This window comes from Sturnira hondurensis, unplaced genomic scaffold, assembly GCF_014824575.4.
Source record: "Sturnira hondurensis isolate 20B ecotype Veracruz unplaced genomic scaffold, ASM1482457v3 Scaffold0004257, whole genome shotgun sequence".
Taxonomy (NCBI): domain Eukaryota; kingdom Metazoa; phylum Chordata; class Mammalia; order Chiroptera; family Phyllostomidae; genus Sturnira; species Sturnira hondurensis.
This window is the reverse complement of record NW_028076888.1, coordinates 4,374,771-4,401,914: the sequence shown is the minus strand read 5'-3', so window position 1 is coordinate 4,401,914 and position 27,144 is coordinate 4,374,771. Positions and strand designations below refer to the sequence as shown.

At 55.9% G+C, this 27,144-nt stretch overlaps 1 protein-coding gene across 2 annotated transcripts; it reads left to right on the top strand.

Annotated features, from left to right (window-relative positions):
• Nucleotides 1-142: 142 nt before the first annotated feature.
• MFN2 (mitofusin 2) lies at nt 143-25,191 on the top strand. 2 transcript variants are annotated; one of them, XM_037045207.1, is made up of 20 exons: nt 143-380; nt 1,569-1,707; nt 2,080-2,165; nt 7,216-7,394; nt 10,303-10,438; nt 11,997-12,159; nt 12,820-12,944; nt 13,585-13,693; nt 13,785-13,892; nt 15,093-15,246; nt 15,480-15,547; nt 15,686-15,807; nt 17,208-17,334; nt 17,746-17,850; nt 18,117-18,219; nt 18,638-18,858; nt 19,499-19,654; nt 20,971-21,167; nt 22,215-22,349; nt 23,686-25,191. In XM_037045207.1, the coding sequence occupies exons 4-20, from the start codon at nt 7,220-7,222 to the stop codon at nt 23,753-23,755; spliced, it is 2,274 nt and encodes a 757-aa protein (XP_036901102.1). In that variant the 5' UTR covers nt 143-380; nt 1,569-1,707; nt 2,080-2,165; nt 7,216-7,219; the 3' UTR covers nt 23,756-25,191. The 2 variants fall into 2 exon arrangements, with proteins under 2 accessions (XP_036901102.1, XP_036901101.1); XM_037045206.1 differs by lacking the exon at nt 2,080-2,165 and having other exon boundaries at nt 144-380.
• The last annotated feature ends 1,953 nt before the right edge of the window (nt 25,192-27,144 follow it).

The window sequence follows — 27,144 nt, the reverse complement described above, 5'->3', positions numbered from 1 at the left end:
CTTTAATCCACGCCCTTGTTTTCTTTGTCCTTTTGACAGTTGGAGGCCCCGCCCACCCCAGCCCAGCCCGGCTCCCGGCGGAACTACAGCCCCCATGAGGCAGCAGGAGTCCAGGGATTACGTCATCGGCTTGGGACGCGGGGCCGGTGAAGGAGCGCGCAGAGACGCCTCTCCAGGCGCGAGCGGGCGCACCTCAGACCCATAAAAAGCGGTAGGATCCAACCAGCTGAGCTCGGAGTCCCACGACTCACCAGGGCCACAGCAGCAAACCTGCGGCGGCTGGTGACGCTCCCGTCCTTCCTTCTTCCGCCTCTCCATTGACTGACGCTCACGGATGACGTCGTTAGTGTGATGGCGGCCGCGAGGCCGGGAAGGTGAAGGTGAGAGGGCGAACGCCCGAGTGGTGGGGACGGACCCAACCCAGCCCGGCGAATCCTGGGCACCCCGGGACGGGTCGGTGGGATGCTGGGGGCCCTGAGGTTACAGATTTAGGAACGGGGGCGGGCAGCTCCACGCTCTGGCCTCGCTGCCCGGCCCCCCTTGGCCCTGAGAGGAGGGGGCGGGAATCAAGGCGGGGTCCCCTGAGGCTCCTCGTCGCCCCCGCCTACCCAGGCTTCACCGCCACATTTCAACCCCTGCCTTTTCCCCGTTTCTTACCCCGTCCTTTGTTAGCCAGCATTTACTCCGCATGGGACGCGTGCCGGCGTTCATCACCATAGCGCGCTGCGCCGACCTCTCCTACTCTGGGCATTTATTACACTCTCGTATGGGTGTCAGTGTACTTGTTTGACTTCAAACGGCATGGTAAGCCCCTTGAGGGCATAGACTTTTTTTTACACCTATCCCTAACTCTAAACCTAGCACTCAAAAAGAAGACACACAGAGAACGCTGAATAATTAGCTGTTTGGATGCATGAGGCCAAAACTGCCCACTCCCCTCTCCTGTCATCCTTCATTGCCCTGTTTTTTTTTTTTAATTTCTCGTATCTTCTCCCTTTCCCTCCACCTAGAAAGGGCTCGGATTATTGTCCCTCTCACATGGTTAAAACAAGTGAGCTTTGGAGTCAAAGGGAGGTGGTATCTCCCTTCTCAGCTCATGAATGCCAGGCTTCTCTTTGCACCACAAAGAGAAGAGAGAATTAAGTAAGACAGTTTACATCTGGCGCGCATAGGTTTCCACGAAGTTCCTCTTTTCCTTATCCCTCCCCTTCTCTCTGGAGTCCTCAGTTCCACAGCCCTCAAGCCCAGGCCTTGTGCCAGGTGTGCTCCCGCCTCACCTCCCACCCTCTGGATTGGCCTCTGCCAGCGCCCCTGCTCCTGGCCAGCCCACGGCTGACGGCCCGTGTCCGAGTACGTGTCGGTAGACACCCAGGATGGGCCGCATACCTGCAGGTCGGGTTTTCCCCACAGGGCACTTCACAGATCATACAGTATTGCCTCGTCACTGAGTCAGCTTCCCTCAGGGATGTGTTTGTTTAGCTTTGTACCTGATTAGATGTGTTCCACACACCTCATTTGGTTTTGGGGTTTTTTTGCTGTCTGTTGACTTGTCCCTTTTCTTTCCAAAGTTGGAACTGGTGGAGTTAACATAATCCGTGGCCAACCTCAACCTGAGACAGGACAGAGGAGAACGAAGATATTTCTCATCTTTTTGACCCAGCCATGTCCACGATGCCCACCTGGTGAAGGTCTCTCACCATCCAAGAAGTAAGTGGTGGCGATAATGTCTGGAACTCGACCTGGGTTGCGTGGAAAGGGACACACTCTGTTAGTCGTCCTTTAGCAAGTCTCTTGGGTGGGGTCATCTTTGCGCAGAGCTGGAGTTTTCGAACCTGTATTGAAAAACTGTCTCCTTTCTACTCCCATGGAGGGGTGCACTGGTTGCTGAGAGAGGCTGGTTGAGGGTGGAAAGTAGCTGAGATCTCAGGGCTCTCTGAAGAATTGGTCTTCCGTGTTTGTTCTGTGTTGTGCTGGCTCCACCCTCCCCTGCTTGCCTAGTAGAGATTGGCTCCTCATCACAGCTCTTCGAGTCAGCTCTGCCTCCTTTACCCTGTATACTCATTTGTTTCAATTTCTCAGCTTCTCCTCTGCTCCAGTTGTGCCAGCAGACGATCCGGTGGATCCATTTTCTTTTCCCTGCTAGGAGTTGCTGTACATAAATCTGGGTAAGGAGGTGGTGTGGATCCAGGGACTGTGCTTGGGGTCCAGACACACCGTGCAGTGAGTTTTGCTACTGCTCTCCCTACACCCAAGGCACCTAATACTTCTCTACTAATAGCTGAAGTTGAGGCAAAGCTTTTGATTTTCTTGGCATGCTGATAATTTCAGTTTAGAATTGGGTGTGGTTCTGGTTGGAGGTCAACAGTAATAACAACCTAGTAGTATTGTGCCCCCAGCAGTTCTTCGGGGTGGGAGTGGGAGGCTGCCAGGATGAATGATCCAAAGAATGAGCCCCAGGATTTTGAAACCTGTTACATAGAATAAGGTTTCTTCAGATACATTAAAAAATATTTTATTTATTTTTTAGAGGGGAAGGGAAGGAGAGAAGGAGAGAAGTATCAATGTATGGTTGCCTCTCGTGAGTCCCCTGATGGGAACTGGCCTGCAACCCAGGCATGTGCCCTGACTGGGAATTGAACCGCGATTGTGTGGTTCGCAGGCCCGCACTCAATCCACTGAGCTACACCAGCCAGGGCTTCAGATACGTTTTTGGAAGGCTGCCTTAAATATGTAGTTAAAGTAGTGTCCTAGCAACAGACCTTGCTCCCCAAAGTCTTTCCTCTGCTCACGGCCTCCAGTGGGAGGGGTCTGAAGCATACACATGGTGTCGTACAGACTGATTCTACGTGGAAAACCGGGTGCACTAGAGTGCGCACTGGACCGTACTTTGGGAAATGCTGCTGTAAACTGTCAGAAACCACGACCTTAAGAGTACTTTGCAGCAGTCACAATATCTTGAAGCATTGTGTATAGCTGGTATTGGAGCTGGACTCGGGCCCAGCTACGCCTGGGGGGCCGGCCCCACGTGCTGTGGTGAGCCCTGTGCTAAATAGGGACTATCAGGGTTTTCCAGAGGACGGACAGGAACCCAGCCGCCTCCCACCACTCTGGAAGGCTAGGAAGCCAGCAGGGGAAGCCTCAAGATGGCAGGGGCCCTGTCTTGGCTTGTGTGCATATGTTTTGCAACTTTGGCTCATTTGTAGACCTCTGCATGTGTAGCTTTCTCTTTGGAAGGATTAAATTCTGGAATCTGAAACCATTTGTTCAAGTCTTGACTCGCTGAGCTCCAAATACTAAGAAACAGACACTTAGTTAAAAGCTGCATTTTAAGAAAAAAGTAGTTTTGTGCATTCCAGGGATGGCAGGGCAAGAAGGTACTCCTCATAGTTCAAACCACGTTTCTCACAGTTGTGGCGGAGGAAAGTAGAAATGGAAGTAGGTCAGTGCTGTGTGTCAGAGACGGGCTTTCTAGAAGCTCATACATTAGACAGAGAGATGGAGCACAGAAAAGAAGCAAAACGTATGGTAAGGTTGCATGTCCTCCATGGAGGCATCAGGGAAGGCTTCACGGAGGGGGGGACACTAGCGTTGGGTCTAGAAGGACAGTAGGAGTCAAATGGGTGAAAAGGGAAGGAGGAGTCCAGGTCGGAAGCAGCATGCGAGCACAAACATGGAATCTCGGGTGGGAGTTAACAGAACCAGACCCCTCTCACCCCTGCAGAGTTCGAGCAGCTTGGGATGGGGCATGCGGCTGCACGTTGGCAGTGGTGAGAGCAGGTCAGCTGGACAAGCTGAAGTCCCAGCTTGTACCATCGAACCACTGAACTTTCACTAGTGCGCATGCCTTTGCATCTTGCACTCACTGAACACTAACACTTGTGGCTTCGTATCCTTTGGGCTTCCAAACGATGCCCAGAACCTGAAAGCACTTGCTTCTGCAAGCCCTGCTGGTCTCAGGGACCTTGCTGCCTGTAAGCAAGTCACTCCTGGGGCTGAGTGCTGCTGACCCTCCCCCTGCCCAGACCTGTTTACTCCCTCCTCGAGGTGGCAGGTGGGGGAGCTGTGGGTGTGTGGTGGGGTTGCATCTGCCCTTCCCTGAAGGCTGGGTGTTGTCATCGTGCTGGCGACTTTCTTGTTGCTTTATGTAACATGGTAGAGCTACCTTTGAGCTTGTACTATGTCATCACTAGTCTTTTCACTCTGTGTATCACAGTAATTGTACACAGGAAGAATCCAAGGCTCTGAGGTTCAATAACTTGCTCAAGTTCATGTAGCCCAGAGGTAGACCAGGCACAATTTGCACCCAGCTGTGTGTTGTTCCAGTCTGTCACCTACACTGCAGCATCACACCCTGTCTCAGATCCCTTTCTTCCCCCTCCGGAGGCTTTCCTCTTACTGGCGTGTGTCCCCACCGTCTCTCCAACAGTCTGCGGTGCTGGGCCCCAGTGCACCTGGTTTCAGCGTGCTCTCCTTTTGAGCTTTGGAGGGGCCAAGGGCACCGCTTCCTAGTGTCCCTTCCCAGGGCTCTGCTGTCTCTCTCATTGAAGCCCTTGACCTGTGGCTCCCGCGCTGAGACCGTCTCTCCCACAGTCATAGTGTTCACTAAGGACGGAGGGAGGAATGGACGTGTAGTCATTTCTCCTGTCTCCCCAGAAATCATTAATGGCACAAAGTAATTTGTAGGTCGAGGCAAAACACATAGGTTGCCATTTCCCTGTGGGTCTCTCTGTCTTTCTGCCCACTCTTTGGGATGGTTAGTTCCTAAGGGCCAGCTTTCAGGTATTACTCTAAGTCTGCTTTTTCTAGGTATTTCTGCTTCTTGGGAACTTACTCAACACACTTTGGTGCCCTTAGCAAGTTTCTCAAGTATGCTCACTCATGAGCAACGCCTTCTCTTTCTTCTTTCCCAGAAAGAGTGAGAGAGGGCAGACTGCTTGGCCGGGGTGGGGGAGGCAGGGCTGATGGCGCTGGTATTAGGGCTGCTGGAGAGGGAGTGGTTGGCAGGAATTCGCTGGGTGCTCAGGAGGGTGCAGCCGGGCGCACCCACACCGCTGCACGCTCCACGCCCCATCCTGGAAGGGGCCTTTCTCCTTTGACTTCCTAGGCTCTGAGGGCTCTGCGGGGGAAGCAGCTCTCTGTGTTGTGGGGTCTCAGGAGCGGTCTGCTTTTGGGACCAGAGATTCCCGGCCACATCTGGGTGCCACCTTCTCTGATCTGTCTGCCCTTTTGACTTTAGCCAAAGATCTCTAGGTCTTTGGAGTCAGGTCTTGCAGCCCCTAACGTGTTACCGCTCTCTGAACAAAGTGGGCCCCGGAGATGTATGTGTGTGATTGAATGAGAGCGGTAGAGCCACCCACACTGAAACGGGCCGTGGAGGTAAACAAATATTACCAGTGCTTATCCCAGGGCCACGGTGCCATGGCAGAACTCCCAAAGCTGTAGGAATGGTTTGCGAGAGGAGTTAGAGCCACGGCAGGGGCTGCCCGGAAGCAAGACTGAGAGAGTGCGGTTCTTTCCGTGCATTGGGAATGAAAGCAGGGGGCGCGAGGACCACCATTATGGGAAATCCATTGGTGGCAGCCCAATGGATTGGGGGTGGTCCTCGGTACTAATTGGGGGTGGGGAGAGCAAAACTGGGGAGTCCCTGATTGGATAAAAAGTAAAGTGGAGAGATGCACACTTCTTTTACATTGGTGGGACAGAATAGTCAGCACGTAACATCTACAGTGAGTGGAGACGGTATTCGGACAACCAGGTGCGTGCTCCCGTGAGAGGATTTCAGAGCTGTGCTGACCTAGATGCCTGAGAACAGAGGTTAAGGCAGAGATTAGCCTAGTGAGGCAGACACAGGCCTGGAGTTGGACTGGCCACTGTAGCCTGCCCAGTGAGGGGTTTATCGTCAGGTCATCCTGTGAGGTCACTTCCTTTTTTATTTATTTTTTTGATCACATTAGATTTATTTATACCTTAAAATTTACAACAGCCAACAAAAGGGGAATGCTGATATAATTTATACTACAGCCATGACAATGTTAATATGTTTGCAAAAATACAGGAGAAATGTGTTTTTTAATATTTTTTAAAGATTTTATTTGTTAGCCCTGGCTGGTGTGGCTCAGTGGATTGAGCACTGGCCTATGAACCAAAGGGTCGCTGGTTCGATTCCCAGTCAGGGCACACGGCTTGGTTTCAGGCCAGGTCCCCAGTAGGGGGCGTGCAAGAGGCAACCACACATTTATGTTTCTCTCCCTCTCTTTCTCCTCCCTTCCCCTCTCTAAAAATAAGTAAAACCTTTTAAAAAAAGATTTTATTTGTTTATTTTTAGGGAGAAACATCAGTGTGTGGTTGCCTCTCATGCACCCCCAACTGGGGACCTGGCCTACAACCCAGGCATGTGCCCTGACTTGGAATCGAACTGGCGACCCTTTGGTTTTCAAGCCAGCGCTCAATCCCCTGAGCCACACCAGCTAGGGCTGGAAAAATGTTCTTAAAATAGCGTATAAAAATCATGAGGTTACTTTTGGCCACTGAGCTTGTCATAGTTACTGCATAGCCCCTCTTTGTTCAAGGTGGGGTTGTGGGGTGGTTTGCCTTCAGTTTCCACATTTTCTTTGTGCGCACATTGATAGAGACCAGTAAAAGTCTGTAAGTAAATTATGGACCTCCCCTTGAGGATCATCCTTCCTGGTGCCCCCACCACCCCCGCACCAAAATCTGTCTGGCGGGGTCTGGGCAGCAGAGTGGTGGGGGTGTGGCGGCGTCACTGACATTGAGCGTCAAGTTGCTTCCCCTGCTGTCAGTATGCAGCGCCCTCTTGGGCTGCAGGAAACGAGTGGGGTTTCTGTCCTGCTTCACTGCCTCAGGCGCAGACGAGGGCTTCTCTGTGCGTCACCTCCCGAGTCCTCCCCGTCTGTCTGAGGTGAGGAAGGCAGGGCCTGCCATCGTTCAGCAGGCGGGGAGCAGCCAGCACCAGGCCTGAGCTTGAGTCCGGCTCCAGGGTCGGAGTGCCCACGCTGCGGGCCTGGTGTCCTAGAGGTCCCCTCCTACGCTTGGGATGTGGTTCTTATTTCAGCAGCCCTGATCTAGTCCTGGAGGGCTCCAGGTTCTCAGCGGACCGCAGGGCTGGTCCCGGTCCCCCCTCCCCTCCCCTGCCGTACCCCTAGCAGGACATTCCGAGCTGGGAGTTCTCAGGTTTGCTCACGTCTTCTCTTGCAGCGCGATGTCCCTGTTCTTCTCTCGATGCAACTCCATTGTCACAGTCAAGAAGGATAAGAGACACATGGCTGAGGTGAATGCTTCTCCACTCAAGCACTTTGTCACTGCCAAGAAGAAGATCAATGGCATTTTTGAGCAGCTGGGGGCCTACATCCAAGAGAGCGCCACCTTCCTCGAAGGTGAGGCAGGCGGCCTGCTGAGCCGGGCCCACGCCTAGCAGCTCAGTCATTTAGGTGACGGGACTTGGGGGTGGGCAGGAACAGGCCTGCTCTCTCGGGGCTCACACTCGGACGGGTTGTCACCGTCCACGGTGCTCTGCTTGGGAGCCTGTGGAGTTGGACGCCAGGGCGTTGGCCAGGGAAACGAGAGAGTTCATTTAAGGTTCTGTGTACACCAATTCATGTCGTAGCAGGGGCGGGGGCGGGGAAACCTCGTCCCCATTTCCAACACAAGTGTGTTGAGATTTGAGAGTTGCGTGATACTTCGCAAGTGACGAGGGGCTCACCCAGGTGCCTCGGACCCCAAAGCCCAGGCTCCTTCTGGGGTTGTTTACTTCTGACCGGGAGCTGTCTGGTGTTTTAGGCAGCAGGACTGTGAAGAGCAAACGTGCATCACTGGCACCCTTTGCACTAGCTGCTAATCTGAGCCCAACCTGTAGTCCCTGCTCCGCCAGCAGAGAAGGGCAGACTCCCTCTCCGGGAGGCGCACCTGGCTCCGGGTCTGGGGCTGAGTCGTATCTGCCGTTGGGCCCCTCCCTTGTGAGGAGACTGGGGGCTCTCAGATCCTAGCCCGAAGAACCCTAGAAGATCAGTGGAAACGCCCCCAGGACACCCTTCGCTCTCTTTTCCATGGGAGTGACTTGGCTTCTGGGTGGTTTCGGGTCAGGCTGCTCCTGGGAAAAAGGAAGTGTGTCCAGTGCTGTGGTCTGAGTGTCTGTGTCCCCCAGTCCTGAGGCCATGTGATAGTGTTAGGAGCTGGGGCCCTTGGGAGACGATTAGGCCGTGAAGGTGGAGCCCTTACGTGCGGGATTCGTGCCCTCATACAGGAGACCCCACAGAGCGCCCTAACCTCCTCCTGCCAGGTAAGGACCCCACGGGAAGTCTGTGAACTGGAAGAGGCCCTCGCCCAGCCGGGCCAGCACCCCGGCTTGAGCCTTCAGCCGCCGGAACTGAGCAGCAGGTCTCTGTCATGTGGAAGCCGCCCAGTCTGGCACTATGTCTCAGTCTGCCCGACAGACTGAGACCAGGCCCTTAGCATGGTGCTTGGTGCAAGAGAGAGTACCTCCGGAATGTTTGTTAAATTTAGAAGTCTGAATTTTGAAGTTGTGAGATTGGTCATTGAATCCAGTTCATCACCTGCCTGTTCAGTGGTGACCCCGGTGTGCCTAGAGTTACTCATAGAGTAACAGCAGTGGCCATGTGGGGACGGGGCCCACCAGGCCACTGCCCTCCCAGAGCCCAGATTGACCCTCCGAGTCACTCACCCAAGGCGGTACTGTGGACAAACGTGTGCCTACTGGAGGTTTTACAGCATGGCACCAGCTGCAGGGGAAACTCACTGGGTGGTGTCCGAAATGCTGCCTGTGCTCTGAGTACTGTGGGAATGTCCTCAGGGCCGGGGCTTGTCAGCCCAGTGGTTCTCAAGTGTCTTAGCCTATTTGGGCTGCCGCGATAGAAATACCATAGACTGGGTGGCTTATGAAGAACAGAAGTTCTGAAGGCTGGGAAGTCCAAGGTCAAGGCATCAGCAGACTTGGTGTCTGGTGGGGGCCAGCTCCCCAGACTCTTGTCTTTTCTCTGTAACCTTGTGTGTAACCACCTGCAGAAGGAGCTGGCTGGCTCTCGGGGTCTCTTTCATAAGGCCACTAGTTCTAGTCCTGAGGCCTTCACCGTCATGACCTCCCGAGGGCCCCACCTCCACAGGCCATCGTGCTGTGCACATCACATGGCGGGGACCTGAGTCTGTAGTCATTGCAGCAGGCGTGTGCTGGGGGCCAAACTCCTGTCTGCCCTCCTGCCTGCTGGTGCATGTTCCCGGAGCAAGTATGAGGTGGGGTGGGGCGGGGTCTTGCTCATTTGCTCCCCCCTGTCGCCATTTGTTACTCATCTGCCACTGGGAAAGAACAGTGCAGTGATCCCAGTGTTCATTCACTTGGCAAGCACTGCACGCCTGCTGGGCGCTGGGACCAGGCAGTCTGGCCCTCATGTGGCAGGTGATGCAGGCAGGTGAGCTAGACGCTTACACTCTGGTGGGGGAGTGCTGCGATGGGGGAGTGTAGAGTGCCGTGGGGGCACCGACCAGGGGACCCAGCTCAGGTCGTGGGGGCGGGGGAGGCTTCCTGGGGGCCGTGCAGTCCAAGCTAGACCTGGGACTGTGGGAATGAGCCAGAGGGACTTTAGGGTGGTGCGTTCATTCTTCAGAGTGGGGTCAGGGGTCGAGGGCAGCACCGAGCAAAACCCAGAGTAACACAGCAGCACGCTGAGTGTCGAGACAGGGAGAGGTGGCATGTGCGGCAGCGGGCTGGCAGGAGACCCTCTGGGAGCAGGAGGCAGGGCCCCACCAGGAAGGGCCTCGGGAAGAGCCAGGACCCCGGAGCCCAGTGCCTGGCCCCTTTCCTGGCTCTGCCGTGTGCTAACTCTGAGACTGGCAAATGGTGCCGTGTTTGAAAAGTGATCAGAACAGTGCCTGGAATGGAGAACTTTGTGTTTGTGAAGTAATAAACGTGCAAATGATGGCAGTTACCATTCGAGTATTCATCACGCACCAGCCACCATTTTTAGCACTTTCTGCGTTTTCATTTATTTATCCTTGCAGTAGTCACATGAGGTAGGTGCTGCTGTCTCCATTTTAAGGGGAAGAAACTAAGACCCAGAAGGGCTTGTTTACCCGAGGTCACATAGCTAGGAAGAGGTAAGGCCAGCGCCTCCTGGCCCTGGAGCGGGACCCCATAGTAGGGGACCTGCACCTTCAACCCAACAACAGCAGGGAGCCACAGCAGGGGACTCTGTCCCTTCCAGACCTGTGACAGTGAGCTCCTTAGACCAGGCGTTGACCAGGCATTGACCCATTTTCAATCTCCACCTCCAGACACCTACAGGAATGCAGAGCTGGACCCTGTTACGACAGAAGAACAAGTTCTGGATGTCAAAGGCTACTTGTCCAAAGTGAGGGGCATCAGCGAGGTGCTGGCTCGGCGGCACATGAAAGTGGCATTTTTTGGCCGGTGAGTCCTTGAGGCTCTCACACCTGCCTTCTCAGCTGGGAGGGAGGGGCGGGGGAGGGCGATGCTTTGTGGGGACCATTGTCAGCATCCCAAGGCTCTGTTCTTACTTTTTTAAGTGTTACTTACAGCAAAACAGACAACATAAAATTTACCATCGTAATTATTTTTTTTCTTTAAAGATTTTATTTATTTTTTAGAGAGAGGAGGAGGAGGGAGAAAGAGGGAGGGAAACATTGATGTATGAGAGATATATCAATCAGTTGCCCCTCACACGCCCCCAACCAGGGGCCTAGCTGGCAACCCAGGCATGTTCCGTGGCTGAGAATCAAACTGACGGCCTTTGGGTTCACAGCCCGGTGTCAGTGTGCTGAGCCACACCAGCCAGGGCCCATCGTAATTACTTGTCAGTGTACAGTTCAGTGGTGTGGAATACGCGTACACTGTTGTGCAGCCATCACACCGTCCATTTCTAGGACTTCTTCATCTTGCAGAACTGAAACCTCGACTGTTGGACAGTCATCCCTATCCCCTTCCCCCAGGCCCGGGTACCCACCGCTCTGCTTCTGTCTCTGAATTTCTGTCTGGGAACCTCATGTGAGTGGGGACCCACAGTACTCGTCTTCGTGTGACCGGCTTATTTCACTTAGCGTGGTGTCCTCAAGGTCCATCCATGTTGTAGCAAGAGTGAGAATCCCCTTTCTTTTTAAGGATGAATAGTATTCCAGCGGGTGTGTGTGCACCACATCTTATTTGCCCACTCGTCCGTGGCGGACGCGCGGGCTACTTCCGCCTTTGGCTGTTGTGAGCGGTGCGGCTCTGGATGCGGGCATGCAGGTGCTGCCTGAGCCCTGCTCTCAGTCCCTTTGGGCGTGTACTCAGCAGTGGAATTCCTGGGCCATGCGGCGATTCTGGTCTTAACTTTTCGAGGAACCCGCATCCTGGTTCCCACAGCGACTGCACCTTTTTACCTTCCCAGGGGCAGCGTGTGGCTCTCAGTTCCCCACATCCCCCAGCACTTACTTCCTCTAGCTTCAGTGGCAGCCGTTGGTGCTGATGCCGAGGCCCACAGAGCTGCTCCCGGGCACTGGAATCTAGAAATGGGTGTGGAAGCCCAGGGCGCTACTGCCTTCTCCCGTGTGGAAAACCAGGGACGTTGGGGTCGTTCAGCCGAGGTCGCTTAGACTGAGGATGTCATTGGTTTCAAACGGAAGGAGTGGGTCTCCTCAGGCGGTCTCCATAGTGATGCTGAGAGGCTAACGGTTGGTGGCAGGTCTCTTTAAGGACAAGCTAGGTGTCATCATGCTGGCGTCATCATGCTGGCACTGTGCTGTGCAAGTCCCGTGTGCAGTGGTCTGTAGGAATGAACCAGGGCGCAGCACAGCACAGGCCAGAGGAGCCTGTCTGACCATTTTCCCAAACTCAGCGCGCTCCCCGCCCGTTGGGCACTGGCGTCATTGCAGAGAATGGGACTTTGGATGTCTGGGCTGGTGACTTCATTATGAAGGCCCAGATGCAGGTGCTGGCGGCCTCATTGACTGCCAGGCTCTCGGTCCCACAGGACAAGCAACGGGAAGAGCACCGTGATCAATGCCATGCTCTGGGACAAAGTTCTGCCCTCCGGGATCGGCCACACCACCAACTGCTTCCTGCGGGTGGAGGGCACGGATGGCCACGAGGCCTTCCTCCTTACTGAGGGCTCCGAGGAGAAGAGAAGCATCAAGGTGAGGGGCCGTGCAGGGACTGGGGTGGGGACCCACCTTTCAGCCCTGGGCACCCTGGTGGGTGAGTATGGGCTTGACCTAAGCAGCTCTACAGGACTGAGGGCACCTCCAAGGAGAGGGCAGTGCCCCGGTGGTGGACTGTGGGAAGCCCTGTGCCCTGGCTTTTGAGGGCTTTGGGGAGGGTCAGAAACCAGAGCCCCAGGAACTGGAAGTCTTTGGTTCTTGCAGATTGCTCAGCAGGCCATCGGACTTTCTCTTGCCATGGAGGGAGCATGTGCTTGTTCTTCTTGGGGATGTTGCTAGAGAGTGCTTGCTGTCTCGGCTCTGTGGTTCTGACACACCAGCTGGGGCTTGTACCTTTTACTTTCTCTCAGAGCCAGGTGCATTTTTGTTTGGTGCCAGATGCTCATTTTGGTTCAGAAAGGCAATGCAGAACACCGTCAGCTTCAGCACCGTACCTAAGACAGAAGCTTAATAGAGGAGTGAAGGATAGTTGGTTCTAACTGGCAACTCCCAGTGCTTGACTTTTAATGTGTAAAGTGAAAGGAAAGGGGTGGCAGAGTGGCAGCTGCCTTGGGCTACTGTGCCACACAGGCAGCTCGGGAAATCTGGCTGGTGGCTGGTCCCTGGCCCTGAACCCTCTTTCCCTGTGCCCACCAGACTGTGAACCAGCTAGCGCACGCCCTGCACCAGGATGAGCAGCTGCACGCCGGCAGCCTGGTGAGTGTGATGTGGCCCAACTCCAAGTGCCCTCTGCTGAAGGACGACCTGGTGCTGATGGACAGGTGAGAGGGAAGGTGTCTCCCTAGGACACTGGGAGGGCTGGGTGTCTTATTTCTTGGTCATTCAAGCCAGCGTTCCCGGACCTTGTCGTTACTCTGCTTCTGTATCACTGCCTTCTGCCCTGGCTCCACCAGGTCCTCCTGCCTCATGGAGTCGCTCCAGCCTCTAGTTACTGCACCCACTGGCATCAGGGCCCTGACGATGTCCCAGTGGTAGTGTGTAAAGAGGGGTAGGAGGGCGGCCAAAGCCTCAGCTCCGTGTAATGGGGGAGGGGCAGTAGGGTCCGTGTTGCACTTCATTTCTGTCAAAGGAGCAGTTTACTCGGCTCCTGCTCTGTGAGCAGGCTGCAGTGTACCAAGGACCTGGCACTGTAGTGCTCATGGGGCGCGCTCGCTCCACCGTAATTATTCGTCTCCAGAGGGAAATTGTAAATCATTATGTTTTGTAAAGATGATTGATGCATGTGGCAGAAGGTTGCAAAATGAAAAGTAGAAATCCCCTCTGAGGGATGACGGGCTCCACCGCTCTCCCCTCTGCGGCCGTCTCCTTCCTTTGCTTGGCTGCCTCAGGTCTGTCAAAGCTGGAAGAACAGGGCACATGCGTGGTCTCTGCCTGATGTCGGTTTGCCTCTGTTGCCTCTAGCCCTGGCATCGATGTCACCACAGAGCTGGACAGCTGGATTGACAAGTTTTGCCTGGACGCTGATGTGTTTGTGCTGGTGGCCAACTCGGAGTCCACCCTGATGCAGACGGTAACCCCTCTTCCACCTTCCCCACGCTCCCCGGGCCCAGGCTGGCTCGGCCCCTCCGCCGCTGAGGTCCCTCCCTCTCCCCCTCCCCCAGGAGAAGCAGTTCTTCCACAAGGTGAGCGAGCGCCTGTCCCGCCCCAACATCTTCATCCTCAACAACCGCTGGGACGCATCCGCCTCGGAGCCCGAGTACATGGAGGAGGTCGGTACCTCTTTATTCAGCAGTTTGGGGGCTGACCCCCGCCCTTACCCCCCATGTGGACCCAGTGCCCCTTTGTGCATTCCCAGGCTGCATCAGCTCCGTGGCCTCCTTGAAGGATTTCCCAGGTCTTCCCTCCAGTCACTGGGGTCTTCTCCTGGCTTTAAGACACTCTGTCACCTCTCCCATTCACCTTCCCAGACCCCTCCTCTCTTTAGAACATTTCCATCCGGCTCTGAGAAGCCTCCCCTCCGTATTAGCAGCACCTGTATTTGGGGCCAGTGCTCACTTTGGTTCATAAAGAGTTCGTCATCGTAGAACGGGCTCAGCTTCAGGAAGGTTATCCAGGGGGAGCTTGAAAGAGGTGTGAAGAATAATTGGTTCGCATGTGGAATGAGACAAAAAGGAGTCGCAGACTGGTGATAGGGATGACAGAGTGTGTAGTCAGCAGGCGGGCATGGGCAGTGTGACTTTAGTAAATTCCTTAGCCCTTCTGGTAAATTTCTCACCTGTGTGATGGATGTCATAGAGTAACAGCAAGGCTGAAATCTCTTAACATCGAGAAAACCACCTGGCCTGTGACAGGTGTCACAAGCGGCTGTCACTGCCTGGGAGTTCTAGGAGTAGAGCCCCGGGGCACCAGAGCTGGATGGGGCTGTGTGGTGGTCCCTGCTCCTTTCATAAACAAGGCCTGGAGAACGAGGCTGGTCGCCATGGAGCCCAGTTAGTTTCTCAACTCCCGCTCCTTCCCCGCTGGGGCCTGGAAGGGAGACAGTGTGTGCCCCCCAGCAAGAGGCTGTTTGGGGTGTGTTTCAGCGTTTCTGCTTCTGTGTACATGAAACACCTCTGGCAGGCCCCACCCGAAGAGTGCAGGAATGGTAAGAAATGGGTCACTGTGTATACTCTGGAATACTGAACTGTGCGCCTATATTGCCTCTTCTTTTTAATCCTCACCCAAGAACATGCTTATTGAGAAAGGAGATGAACATCGATCGGTTGCCTCTCATTCGTACCTTGACTGGGAATCAAACCTGTGACCTTTTGGTTCGCAGGACAATGATCCAACCAACTGAGCCACACCGGCAGGGCATATTACCTCTTTCTTAGAGAAGGAGCAGTCAGGGGCTGTGGGCTCCCACCCGGAGGGGCCCGCCTGCCCCCCCCCCCCCCCGAGTCACATACACTCATCTGCTTGGGCTCCAGGTGCGGCGGCAGCACATGGAGCGCTGCACCAGCTTCCTGGTGGATGAGCTGGGCGTGGTGGACCGAGGCCAGGCTGGAGACCGCATCTTCTTTGTGTCTGCCAAGGAGGCGCTCAACGCCAGGATCCAGAAGGCCCAGGGCATGCCCGAAGGAGGTGACGATGGGACAGACTCTCTCCTTTTCCCTAATGTTCGAGGTGTTTGGTCTTGTGCTAAGGCAGCTGGTAGAAAATAGTTCTGAGACGGAGGTGGTGAGAAGAGCCTTGAGTGAGAAGCTCTTTGCTCCCCAGCCACTGTTTAGCCAAGTGCCCTGTGGGCTTGGCTTTGTGGATTTCTACCGTTTTCATCTGCTGCCGTTATTTCGACTAACGTTGTGCAATTCTCCTAGGGGGCGCTCTTGCAGAAGGCTTTCAAGTGAGGATGCTTGAGTTTCAGAATTTTGAGAGGAGGTTTGAGGTGAGTCTTTTGATTCTGGTCTCTGGTGCTTTTGGCCTTCCCCAGCTGTCACCAGCCATGCCCCTGGCATGAAAACCAGAGTCTGGCCTTTGGCTCCTGGCCCCTGGTGGCCTCCCTCAGCACCACTTGTCTGTTCAGGAGTGCATCTCCCAGTCTGCAGTGAAGACCAAGTTTGAGCAGCACACAGTGCGTGCCAAGCAGATCGCAGAGGCGGTTCGCCTCATCATGGACTCTCTGCACGTCGCGGCTCAGGAGCAGCGGTGAGAACCCGGGACCTTGGCCAGGCCAGGTGCGGCGGGAGGATGGGGATGCTGGGGAGTGATCGTCTCACCCTCTGCCGGGGGCCGCTGGCCCGGGGGTGGAGTCCCCCGCACCTGGCAAGAGTGAGTCTCTGGGCTCTCATGCCGGCGCCCTTCCCCAGCCACCAGGCCACACTAGAATCACATGGGGAGGGGACCATTGGTGTCTGTCCCACTGGGGTGCAGCCTGCTCCCTGCGATGCCCCCTGACGATCGCACGGTGGAGGCTGGACCCAGGCTGCACTGAGCACTACCATTGTTCTTGGAGCCTGATACAGACAGAACCCTTTTTTTAAAAGATTTTATTTATTTATTTTTAGAGGGGAAAGGAAGGAGAGAGAGAGAAATATCAATGTATGGCAGAACCCATTTTTTAAAGGAGCTTTATTTTGAGAGAGATTAAAATGTTGGAAAGTACAAAGAATAAGATAAAAACACCTTGCTTCCACCACACAGAATTCACACTGTTTGCTGTGTGCTATTTTAAGTTAAAATAGAACAGAAATAGTATTAAGTACTTTTGATTCTTCAGCCCCTGGACCCAGGGTCACTCTGCTCACTCCTCAGACGCAGCCAAGACCATGAATTTGTGCTGTCATCTAATTTAAAAAGTACATTTTGCATAAGTCCTGAAAAGTATGCAGTACTGCCTTGCACGTGCTCTGGCCGTACAGACACGGCATTCCGTGTGTGCTGCGGCCCTTTGCTCTCACGCATGCGTGTGCGTGTCCTGACACTCACTGCTGTGGAGCCGTCCCTCGTGAGCTGTGAATGCCTCGTTTTCCCGTTGACCAATGTGAGGGTTCCTCTCTTTGGTGCTGCACAGGCCACTGCAGTGGTCACCAGTTCACCTGTCCCTTTCAGACGTGTGTGCACGCCTTTCTGGGACAATTCCTGGCATTGGAGCTGTTCCCTCTGGGGTGTACGCAGTTTTACTTCCACCCAGTTTTGCTGTGTTTCTTTCTGAAACATGTAAACCCAGCCGTCTGTGCTGGGACCCCATGTCCTGGCCCTCATAGCACTTCAGACTACGTGGGTTTTGCCAGGCTTCTAGGGCTGAGCCATGTTTTTCCCCATGTTAATTGTTAGGACTTGTCCTAACCCCCGTGAGGGCACCTCCCCCAGTGTTACCACCACATCTTCCAAATAGATGACCTGCGAGCGAGGGAGCGAGCGGCTGCCCCGTCTCTCTCTCACACCGGGAGGGAGCGAGCACCTACCTGGGCGTGTGGGTGCAACTGCCAGGGCCCGCTGCGGCGGGACCACCGCTGCGGCCCACGCAGGCTTTCTGGAAGCCCCTCTTATTCCTCCGCCTAGTCGAGTGGGGACCCGGGTCCTGTAACCAGCGTGCTTGCTCTCAGGGTTTACTGCCTGGACATGCGTGAGGAGCGGCAGGAGCGGCTGAGATTTATTGACAAACAGTTGGAGCTCTTGGCACAAGACTACAAACTGCGAATTAAGCAGATTACGGAGGAAGTAGAAAGGCAGGTGAGAGACGAAGAGGAGGCACTTGGGGAGATGAGAGTAGATCAGAGGCGAGTCCAGGGTGCCGGAGAGGAGGAGAAGCGACCTCGTCCTCGTAGGGGCTGCTCAGCCTCCTAGAAGGAACCTGTGGCCCTGACTCAGGCGTGCAGAGCCCTCCCTGGGTTCACTGTTCCATGATGTGGCTCTGGGAAGGTCCCCTCCTGGACCCCTAGTCCGATCTTAGAAGAGTGTTCGGTCAGCCAGTCTCACTCCCTCCCGCCTCAAAAGCTTTCACTCCAAGGCTGGCCGAGCTGAGGAAACAGCCAGCTCGGGCGGGGGGCAGGGCGCACAGCGTATCAGGGTTGGAGAGGCGCCAGCCGGTGCTGTGGGGTTGAGCTGCGTTCTTCCTCGGGGCCTCTGCGCTTCCTTCCATAGGTGTCAACGGCCATGGCTGAGGAGATCCGGCGCCTCTCGGTGCTGGTGGACGAGTACCAGATGGATTTCCACCCTTCTCCAGTCGTCCTCAAGGTTTATAAGAATGTGAGTCCTTAAGCAGCACAGCCCAGGTTAAAGCCCCCCATTCCTTTTGGCTTCTGGGTGGAATCTGCAAACACAGCAATTCAGCTCCTGAGAGTCTGTGTCAGGGCCCCTCAGCTGGGAGGGGAGACCCAGGCCTCATCAGCTCTCTGAGGTCGCTTGGCAGAAGTGGGCTTGCCAGCCGGCCTGGGACCCCCTCGTCCCTTGGCCCCCCAGAAGGAAGTCCTGGCCGGGGGTACGGCCTCCCTCAGTCTCTCTTCCGGTTGCAGGAACTGCACCGCCATATAGAGGAAGGACTGGGCCGAAACATGTCTGACCGCTGCTCGACGGCCATCACCAGCTCCCTGCAAACCATGCAGCAGGAGATGATAGGTCAGTGCGCAGGGGCTCTGGGACCTGCACGCCGAGCTGCCAGAGCTCGCCTTGCCGGGCCAGGCTACAGAAACAGTGACCCTTGCTCATCTGTCACCCTTTATCATGAAGTAGCTCAGTACCTTCAGGTTCTGGGGGTGTCACGAGTTCATTCCACATGTAGACCTCAGAGCTGTCATGTGTTACCACATGGGACTGTCACCACTGAGAGTGTGGCCCACTCCTCAGTCTGTGCGAGGCATAAACATTAGCAGGGGTAGAGCCCAGGTCTGCGTCTTGGGGAAGCTGGCCCGCCGGCGCTCTCGTCCAGCCTGGTTTCCGGGCAGAACCATCAGCCGCCTTGGCTCCTGCTCTGAGGTTGGCCCTGCCGTGGCTCATGGCGGAGCTGAGGTGGCTTCCCCCATTCTCTCCCCGACAGATGGCTTGAAACCCCTCCTTCCTGCGTCAGTGCGGAGTCAGATCGACATGCTGGTCCCTCGGCAGTGCTTCTCCCTCAGCTACGACCTGAACTGCGACAAGCTGTGTGCCGACTTTCAGGAGGACATCGAGTTCCATTTTTCTCTTGGCTGGACCATGCTGGTGAATAGGTTCCTGGGCCCCAAGAGCAGCCGCCGGGCCTTGATGGGCTACAATGACCAGGCAAGCGCAGCCCGGCCTGCGGGCAGCGTGGGAGGTCTGTCTGTGTGTCCAGACACGTGGAGCATTCTGGAAGGGGTTCCGGTGGTCAGCAGGCGTGGCACACGTGCCACCACCCTGCACCATGGTCAGGGTTTCCCATGAAGCAAGCTAGTCTTTCCCTGACCACCAGCGTTTGTGATGCTAGCTGTGGTTCTTTATAATCACGTTAAAGCAGCTCTTAGCACTGTTACATTAGTTACTTTCAAGTACCCATTGTAACACGTAATTTAAACCCAGGTGATGTGAAGTCTCTCCACGTGACACTTTACGACCCCGGGTTTCACACCGACCCCCGCACGCTGCCTTGGTCGGTCGCCACGCAGACTGCTGCTGGTGCGCGTCCTCGTGGGGGGCGCTGGAGTGGTGCAGGGTGGCCACGGCTCACAGTTTGGGGCGCCCACCATGCCCGCCTTTGGCTGGCAGGTGTCTTTTGAAGCTTAGATCCTCTTTGCTACTTGTAAAGCCCGTTTCCCCCCTTAGGCCTTTGGAACTTGAAAAGCCACCTCTGTCCCTGTTTCAGGACTCCCAACCTCAATGGTCACTGAGGGTTCCATTGAATGAGTCCCATTCTTCTTACCCCTCTCCTGGTTTCTCTCTTCAGGTTCAGCGTCCCGTCCCTCTGACGCCAGCCAACCCCAGCATGCCCCCCCTGCCGCAGGGCTCCCTCACCCAGGAAGAGCTCATGGTTTCCATGGTCACCGGCCTGGCCTCCCTGACGTCCAGGACCTCCATGGGCATTCTGGTTGTTGGAGGAGTGGTCAGTGACAAGTCCTGCTTGGGCAGGGTGGGAAGTAGAGCACAGCGTCTTCACTCCCATCAGTCCCTGTTCTCCTCACTGATCTGTAGGGAGCTGTGTGGCCTCAGTCCTTTGACATATATATGCTGACTGACTTGTCTCGCTCAGCTGGCATTAGGTAGCGCCATTCCCATTGGACAGATGAGGAAAGCCTATGGTTAGCTTGCCCAAGATGCCCAGCGAGGATCTGGACTCTGGACCCGTCTGGCTCTCAGGCAGTGTTCTTTCTTCTGTGGGGCTGTGCTACATGTGGAGAGGGAAGGACCCAAGGAGTGGACAGGCCTGGGTTCTAGAGAGGTGGGCGCGACCAGGAGTTCCTCATTTGTAGGCAAGGAAAGAGCAGTCTTGAAAGGGTTTAAGATGAGGCCAGGCCTGGCCCTGAACCCTGTCTCTCCATGTCCTAGGCTTGTGGCCCTTTCCTCTCCACCCTAAGGCCTGACCTTGCAGGCTGCCCTCTTGATCGCTAGGGTATTTTGTACTTTCGGATCCTAGAGACACTGCAGCTGGGATGATTAACTTACACCGTGAATTTTTTTGGTGACGTGGGCAAGTTCTCCATCCTGGGCACCTGATTTTAGAAGGGGCAGAAAGCCACTAACGAAGTTGTGTTCTCAGCTTGTGAGACTAGGGAGAGACGGCGAGGCCCCTGCCCCCCCCCCCCTCTGCAGAGGCATGTGCTCCGCTTCTTCCACGGGGGTGGCCTGGCCGGGGTCACCAGCTGAGACGCTGGCACCCGGGGATTACGGACCCCTGTACACTGTCTCGTTTTGCCCAGGCAGCCCTGGGAATGGGGTGGAGGCCGTTCTGCTGGTTTTTCAAGGAAACAGCATACAGAGGCTTGCGCGGGGCCACGCAGCCAGGGTGGCGGGCAGTGCTGGAGCCACGATTCCGGCCCCGAGTCCAGTGCTCTTCGAGTGTAGCCACCCTGCCGTGCAGCAGTTTCCCACTCCCGACCCGGAGAGAAGCCCCTGTGGAGGAGCGCGGTGTGGGGTCTGACGTGTCAGTGTCCTCAGCGCACTGACGTCGGAGTTCTGTGTGCCCTAACCACACCCCTCTCCCCCTCGGGGAGACGTGTGCACACGTGTGCATTTCCCTCACTTTAACCCTAGAGCCGGTCCCTGCCCTGTAGGCCTCGGCGGGGTTGGAGGAGACAGTCAGTGAAAGAGGTGTTCTGAGTCGAAGCACAAAGGGCTGGTGGGGCAGCCCTGACAGGGACAGGCCGAGAGGACGGGTGGTGGGGCAGAGAGGCCCTGACGGCTGACTGCTGTGCTCCGCAGGTGTGGAAGGCAGTGGGCTGGCGGCTCATCGCCTTGTCCTTTGGGCTCTATGGCCTGCTCTACGTCTACGAGCGTCTGACCTGGACCACGAAGGCCAAGGAGAGGGCCTTCAAGCGCCAGTTTGTGGAGTACGCCAGCGAGAAGCTGCAGCTCATCATCAGCTACACTGGCTCCAACTGCAGCCACCAAGTCCAGCAGTGAGTGGCCAGCAGCCCTGAGCCCAGCGCCAGCCTCCCTGGTGCAGGACTTCCCTCTGGGTTCCCTTCTGAGGTCGGCCCGGAAACCACTTGTCCCCACATCACCTGACGCTGACCTTGAGCTGTGCAGTGCGCCCTTGAGGCCAGAGTTGGGGAGAAGCCTCTTTCCAGGGACACGTCTGTCCTGGGCTGGGACCAAGTAGGAGTCCAGTTCCCCAAGGACGGAGGATGTGGGAAGCTGAGAGGTGTTACCTGCAGGATTTTTTTAAAGGTTGCCTTGAGGGGCCTGCATTGTGGATGCAGCCCATTCTCTATGGTACCTCTCAGGTCCACTGGGAATGGGTCGCCTGATCTGGGCGGCGGGATGAGTGCTGGCTGTAGTGTGGCAGGCGCTTCGCCAGGGGTTTTCTCCTCTGACCCTTTAGAGGCAGACTGACGTTTTTAAAGATTGTATTTGTTTATTTATAAGATTTTATTTATTTGTAGAAGGGAAGGGAGGGAAAAAGAGAGGGAGAGAACCATCTTTTGGTTGTCTCTTGCATGCCTCCAAGTGGGGGCCTGGCCCGAAACCCAGGCCTGTGCCCCGAGCGGGAATCTAGCTGGCAAACCTTTCTGTTTGTGGGATGACGCCCAGCCCATGAGCCACACCAGTCAGGGCTAGAGGTAGATGTTTTTCTTGGCATTTGGTTCTTCGAAGTGAACTGAGAGACAGTGGCTTGAAGCATAGTTGGCTGTTGCTTGTCATTGGGCCCGTAAGCGGCAGCACCAAGAACTGATTCCTAGTGTTTGGAGCCCAAGCCAGGGTTTATTGCCCTGTGCTCCTGGTCCGCACACTGCGTGTGTGCCTGCGCATGTGGGTTGGGATATGCACAGTTTCAGCACGGGGTAGGGAGGGTCCTGCCCAACCAGGCCCGGGGCAGGGCAGAGCTGCTACCAGGTGACAGATGGGTTCAGCTGCTGCCCTGTTCCGGGCGGGTTGGATTTAGTCACCAACGGCATCCTGCAAAATGGCCACAGTGCCAGGCTGACCCTGACTGTCCCCCTCAGGGAGCTGTCTGGGACGTTTGCTCATTTGTGCCAGCAAGTTGATGTCACCCGGGAGAACCTGGAGCAGGAAATTGCCGCTATGAACCAGAAAATTGAGGTTCTTGACTCACTTCAGAGCAAAGCAAAACTGCTCAGGTGAGCCTGGCCAGGGCGGTGGGCTGCAGTGGGCTCTGGTGTGTGGCGGGTGCCGCGGTGGCTCAGGCGCTGGTCTGCGCCTTTGATGCGGGCACACGTCTCTGCTGGGGACTTAGCTTGCCCCCGAATTTGACGTTTGCTGAGTGCCTGCAGGGTGGCCGGTGTGGTGCCAGCACTGGAGGCTCCACGAGACGCAGTCACCGCGCCCCCAGGCTCTTGCCCTCACGGCCTGGTGGCAGCAGGGGAAGCAAACCGTGTGGGACTGGGAGGGTGCGGCTCAGCGGCACCCTCTCAACACAGCGTCTCAGGCACCTGACAGGAGCTGCTCTGCTCACCCTTCAGCATCCCCTCGGGGCTACACTGTCACCTCCACTTTAGAAAAAGGAAACTCGGGGTCGCAGAGGTTAAATAGTTTGTCAGGAACCTCCAGGTAGATGGTAAAGCTGGGAGGAGAGGAATGTAGGTGTGCTGGGCTCCAGTGCCCTCTGACGCTGTGTGCTGGGCACCCTGGGCCAGACCCACACACCCTTCACTCCCTCCAGGAGCCCTAGAAAGGGGGTACACAAGCATTTTCACCCATAGGGAGCTGGTTAGGTGGCAGGCACCCGGCAGGACGTGGATCGGGGCCCAGATCTATGTGGGGCGGGGCCTCTGTGGGAACTGCATTTGTGGGAGTGTTTTGATCTGAGGAGTCGGGGCCTGGGTTCTGGTCCAGATACCTGTGTTCGGGCAAATCTCTGAGCTTTCCTGGGCCTTGTTGTTTTCACCTGTAAAATGGAGTGAGCTTTCATGACACAGCCACAGAGCTGAATGTGACAGTGCTCTGCAGAGGTCCCGGCTCCGCCGGAGATAACATCAGCTCATGGGGACCCTGGGCTTCCTGCCCCCGCCTGTGACGGCAGCACTCAGGGGCTGCGTCATGGGGCACGGGCTCTAGCCCCAGGGAAGTGGACTTCCCCTTCCCCGACTGTGCCCTCCCCACCCACCACCCAGGGCAGCGAGTTCCTAGGGATATACTCATCCCCTGGGGACTCTCAGGGTGCACGTGGGGAGAGTGTGCTGCTTGTCAGCCATGGGGACGGGGTGAGCCTGAAACAGGACAGGCAGGGAGGCAGAGCACCCCCCAGTTCGTGGACTTGCGTGTGGTCCCAGGGTGAAGCAGACCTGGTGTGTGGGTCAGGCCTGCAGGAAGCTCTTTCACCTCTCTGGGCCTCACTTTCCTCATGTGTAAGCAGGGAGTTTTTGGAGGGGATTTTGCCAAGAACAGGGTGGGCATGTAACGCTAATATTACTTATTAGCAGATGTTACCACTGCAAAATCACCATCTCCCCGCAGGAATAAAGGTGGTTGGATGGACAGTGAACTCAACATGTTCGTGCACCAGTACCTGCAGCCCGGCAGATAGTGGGCAGGCCGGAGCCCGCGTGGGGCAGGGCGGCGCCGCCAGCAGGTGGGGCCGCCATCAGAGCCACGCGCTGCTCCTGGCTGTCCCCCCGTGAGGGTGGAAGCACCAGTGTTTCACACCACTCTGGGCCTGTCCACACCAGTTCCTCCCCCGCCTTCGCCTGCTGCCGCGGGAAGATTTCCCAGCTCACACCCTGAAGGATGCTTGTTAGAGACCGTGGACAGTGTGGCACAAGAAGTTGAGTCAAGTCATCTCTGCCCCGTCGGGGGCGCCTGCCTGAGCATCGTCGGGGCGCTCGACCGGGTCCCGGGATCCCCCAGCACCACAGAATGTCTGCCCGGAGCCTCTCGGGGTCTCAGACACACACCCCTGCTCCAGCCAACACTAATGCTGACTCACGCGTACCTGTGCTCCTCGCACAGCACACACCTGCCGGAAAGGGCCACCTTAGGGGATGCTTGGGTTTTCTTCCCACAGTGCATCGGCGGGGGTCTGGCCCAGAAAGCCCTGGGGCTCCTGTCAGTTCAGTCCTTCAGCTTCCACGCTTTGTCCCTCACGCAGAGCCTCTCAGACTCACGTTGGTGGCAGGGCCAGCACAGATGCCTTAGTTACAGGTGAGGTGGACCCTGTGCCAGGGGGGCAGGGGCCACAGAGGTGACTGGCGTGGTGAGAATAGCATAGTGGAGCGTGTGTGTGTGTGTGCGTGTGTGTGGAGGGATACGCTCTCCTGGCACCTGTGCTGTCGGAGGGGTGGCTGTTACCAGGACAAGGAGGGATGGGCCTACCTGCTCTTCAATGTGCTCCTTGTTCTGCATAGTCTGGTTTTATTATTAGTGAAAAAAGGTTTGGTCCTGATCGTCAGAGGATGTGGCAGAAGGAAAGGTGGTGGACGGGAGGGGACGTTGGCAGCAGGTTGGGAGTAGCAGGCCCCCTTTCGGGGCGGCTGGGGAGGGTGGAGCAGCATCGATGAAGAGCAGGGCTTCCATCTGACCTCACTCTGCGGGGCTCATGGGGGCTGAGAGCCCACCCCACTAGCTCGGTTGCATCCTTGTTAGGCCCTTTAAAAGATATGTCCCCATCCCCAGCTTGGTCCAAGCTGCCCTTGGCCACTTGTCCTCTGGACTCACTCTCCTGTGCCATTTCCACGGCATTTGGCCCAGAGACCAAGTGGGAACCCCAGGACCCGGCCTCCCGCCCCCTCCAGAGCCTCCGACCGACACGCACGTGGCCTCCTGTTAACTAAGAAATGTTTTCCTGTGTTGGGTTTGGGTTCAGGGATTGTTACTGGTTAAAGTAGGGGCAGGTTCCTGTCTCCAGTGTGTTAGCTCTCTGGGCAAGCAGCTTTTGGGGACAGCCTTTGCAGCACACGGCAGAGAACATGCTAGAAACAAGCAGCTTCATCCAGCTGGGGGCGGGGGGGGGGGCTTAGGCAGAGANGTGGAGCGTGTGTGTGTGTGTGTGCGTGTGTGTGGAGGGATACGCTCTCCTGGCACCTGTGCTGTCGGAGGGGTGGCTGTTACCAGGACAAGGAGGGATGGGCCTACCTGCTCTTCAATGTGCTCCTTGTTCTGCATAGTCTGGTTTTATTATTAGTGAAAAAAGGTTTGGTCCTGATCGTCAGAGGATGTGGCAGAAGGAAAGGTGGTGGACGGGAGGGGACGTTGGCAGCAGGTTGGGAGTAGCAGGCCCCCTTTCGGGGCGGCTGGGGAGGGTGGAGCAGCATCGATGAAGAGCAGGGCTTCCATCTGACCTCACTCTGCGGGGCTCATGGGGGCTGAGAGCCCACCCCACTAGCTCGGTTGCATCCTTGTTAGGCCCTTTAAAAGATATGTCCGCATCCCCAGCTTGGTCCAAGCTGCCCTTGGCCACTTGTCCTCTGGACTCACTCTCCTGTGCCATTTCCACGGCATTTGGCCCAGAGACCAAGTGGGAACCCCGGGACCCGGCCTCCCACCCCCTCCAGAGCCTCTGACCGACACGCACGTGGCCTCCTGTTAACTAAGAAATGTTTTCCTGTGTTGGGTTTGGGTTCAGGGATTGTTACTGGTTAAAGTAGGGGCAGGTTCCTGTCTCCAGTGTGTTAGCTCTCTGGGCAAGCAGCTTTTGGGGACAGCCTTTGCAGCACACAGCAGAGAACATGCTAGAAACAAGCAGCCTCATCCAGCGGGGGGGGGGGGGGCGGGGGGCTTAGGCAGAGAGCTGGGGCTCGTCCTTTTCGTTTGAGTCCACCTGCTTTCTGGCACCAGGATGTGAGTAGGTGGCCTCTTCTGGCCACACAAGGGGTGTCCTCTCCAGGTCCCTGCTGGTCCTTCAAGCCCTCGGTCTGCCCCATCGTGAGGAACAAAGCGGTGGACGTTGCTGCCTTGGCACGTGGCAGGAGGCCTTGCCGAGTGCTGGTAGGCCTGGATGTGGCCGCCTCTCAGCATGTCAGGAGAAATTGCTGTCACCCAGTTCCAGTGAATTTTGTGCTTTTTGGGAAAAAATATTTAGTATAACTAATGAATTGTTTTGAATGTAGCCCCTGGGCAATAAGCGGAACAGTGAACTTACTCAATGAGTAAAATGAGATACAACCACCGAGGGAGAGACTTCCGAGAAGAAGTGTGGCAAAAAGACACTCTAACCTAATGCTGCTGACTTTGTTCTGTTTTTATGTTTGTTTGCTGGAGTGCGAGACACGTATTTAAGGTGATGTATTTGCCTGAATTACTTCTGTATCATTGCTGATAATATTGGAAACCAAAATAAAACCGGTTGGGAACCCTTTGTGGGGTCACCTCAGTTTACTGCTCTTCTGTGGACTCCCTTTAACGTCACTGGTCCCACAGGTTAGTATTTTAAAGTGATCGCAGCTTTGTTTAGGGGAAGTTCCCTCTGTAAGTCGCCCGCAGACTCCCCCTCACTCTTAGAAGGAATCTGATACTCTCAGAAGAACCAAAGGCGTAACTGATCTTTAAGGAGCAGGAAATCTAGAGTGATTTCTTCACAGATCTCTCTCTATCTCTAACCCATTCATTTCTCACTTACAAAGTCATGAGTCAGACGGGTCCACCCTAGCTTGCCTTCTGAGAACTTGGTTGTGACCTTTTCTCTCTTTCTTTTTGAAGGGCGCTTGGTTCACCAGCCCTCCTTTCGGAACCCTGGGCCATGGTGCCACCCGCTGCCTCCACTGCTGGTCCCGTTCAGAGGCCACCACATCCCGGTGGATGGCAGCCTCACCTCCCAGGTGAGGACCCTCACCTCCCAGGGTCCCAGGCCACAAACGTGGCATCATCCTGGACTCCACTGTCACATGCTGCTGTAAACGTGCTGCATTGATTTGAGAGAGAGAGAAACATCGCTTTTGGTCGTTCTTCTCTCTTTGTTCACTGGCTGACCCTCACATGGGC

What these genes read in the sequence shown, in the direction of transcription:
- MFN2 (XM_037045207.1), top strand. Translation starts at nt 7,220, where the DNA reads ATGTCCCTGTTCTTCTCTCGATGCAACTCCATTGTCACAGTCAAGAAG. An exon ending in ATTTTGAGAGGAGGTTTGAG is followed by an intron (nt 15,548 to 15,685) that starts GTGAGTCTTTTG and finishes TTGTCTGTTCAG; the next exon opens with GAGTGCATCTCCCAGTCTGC. An exon ending in AGCAAAGCAAAACTGCTCAG is followed by an intron (nt 22,350 to 23,685) that starts GTGAGCCTGGCC and finishes ATCTCCCCGCAG; the next exon opens with GAATAAAGGTGGTTGGATGG.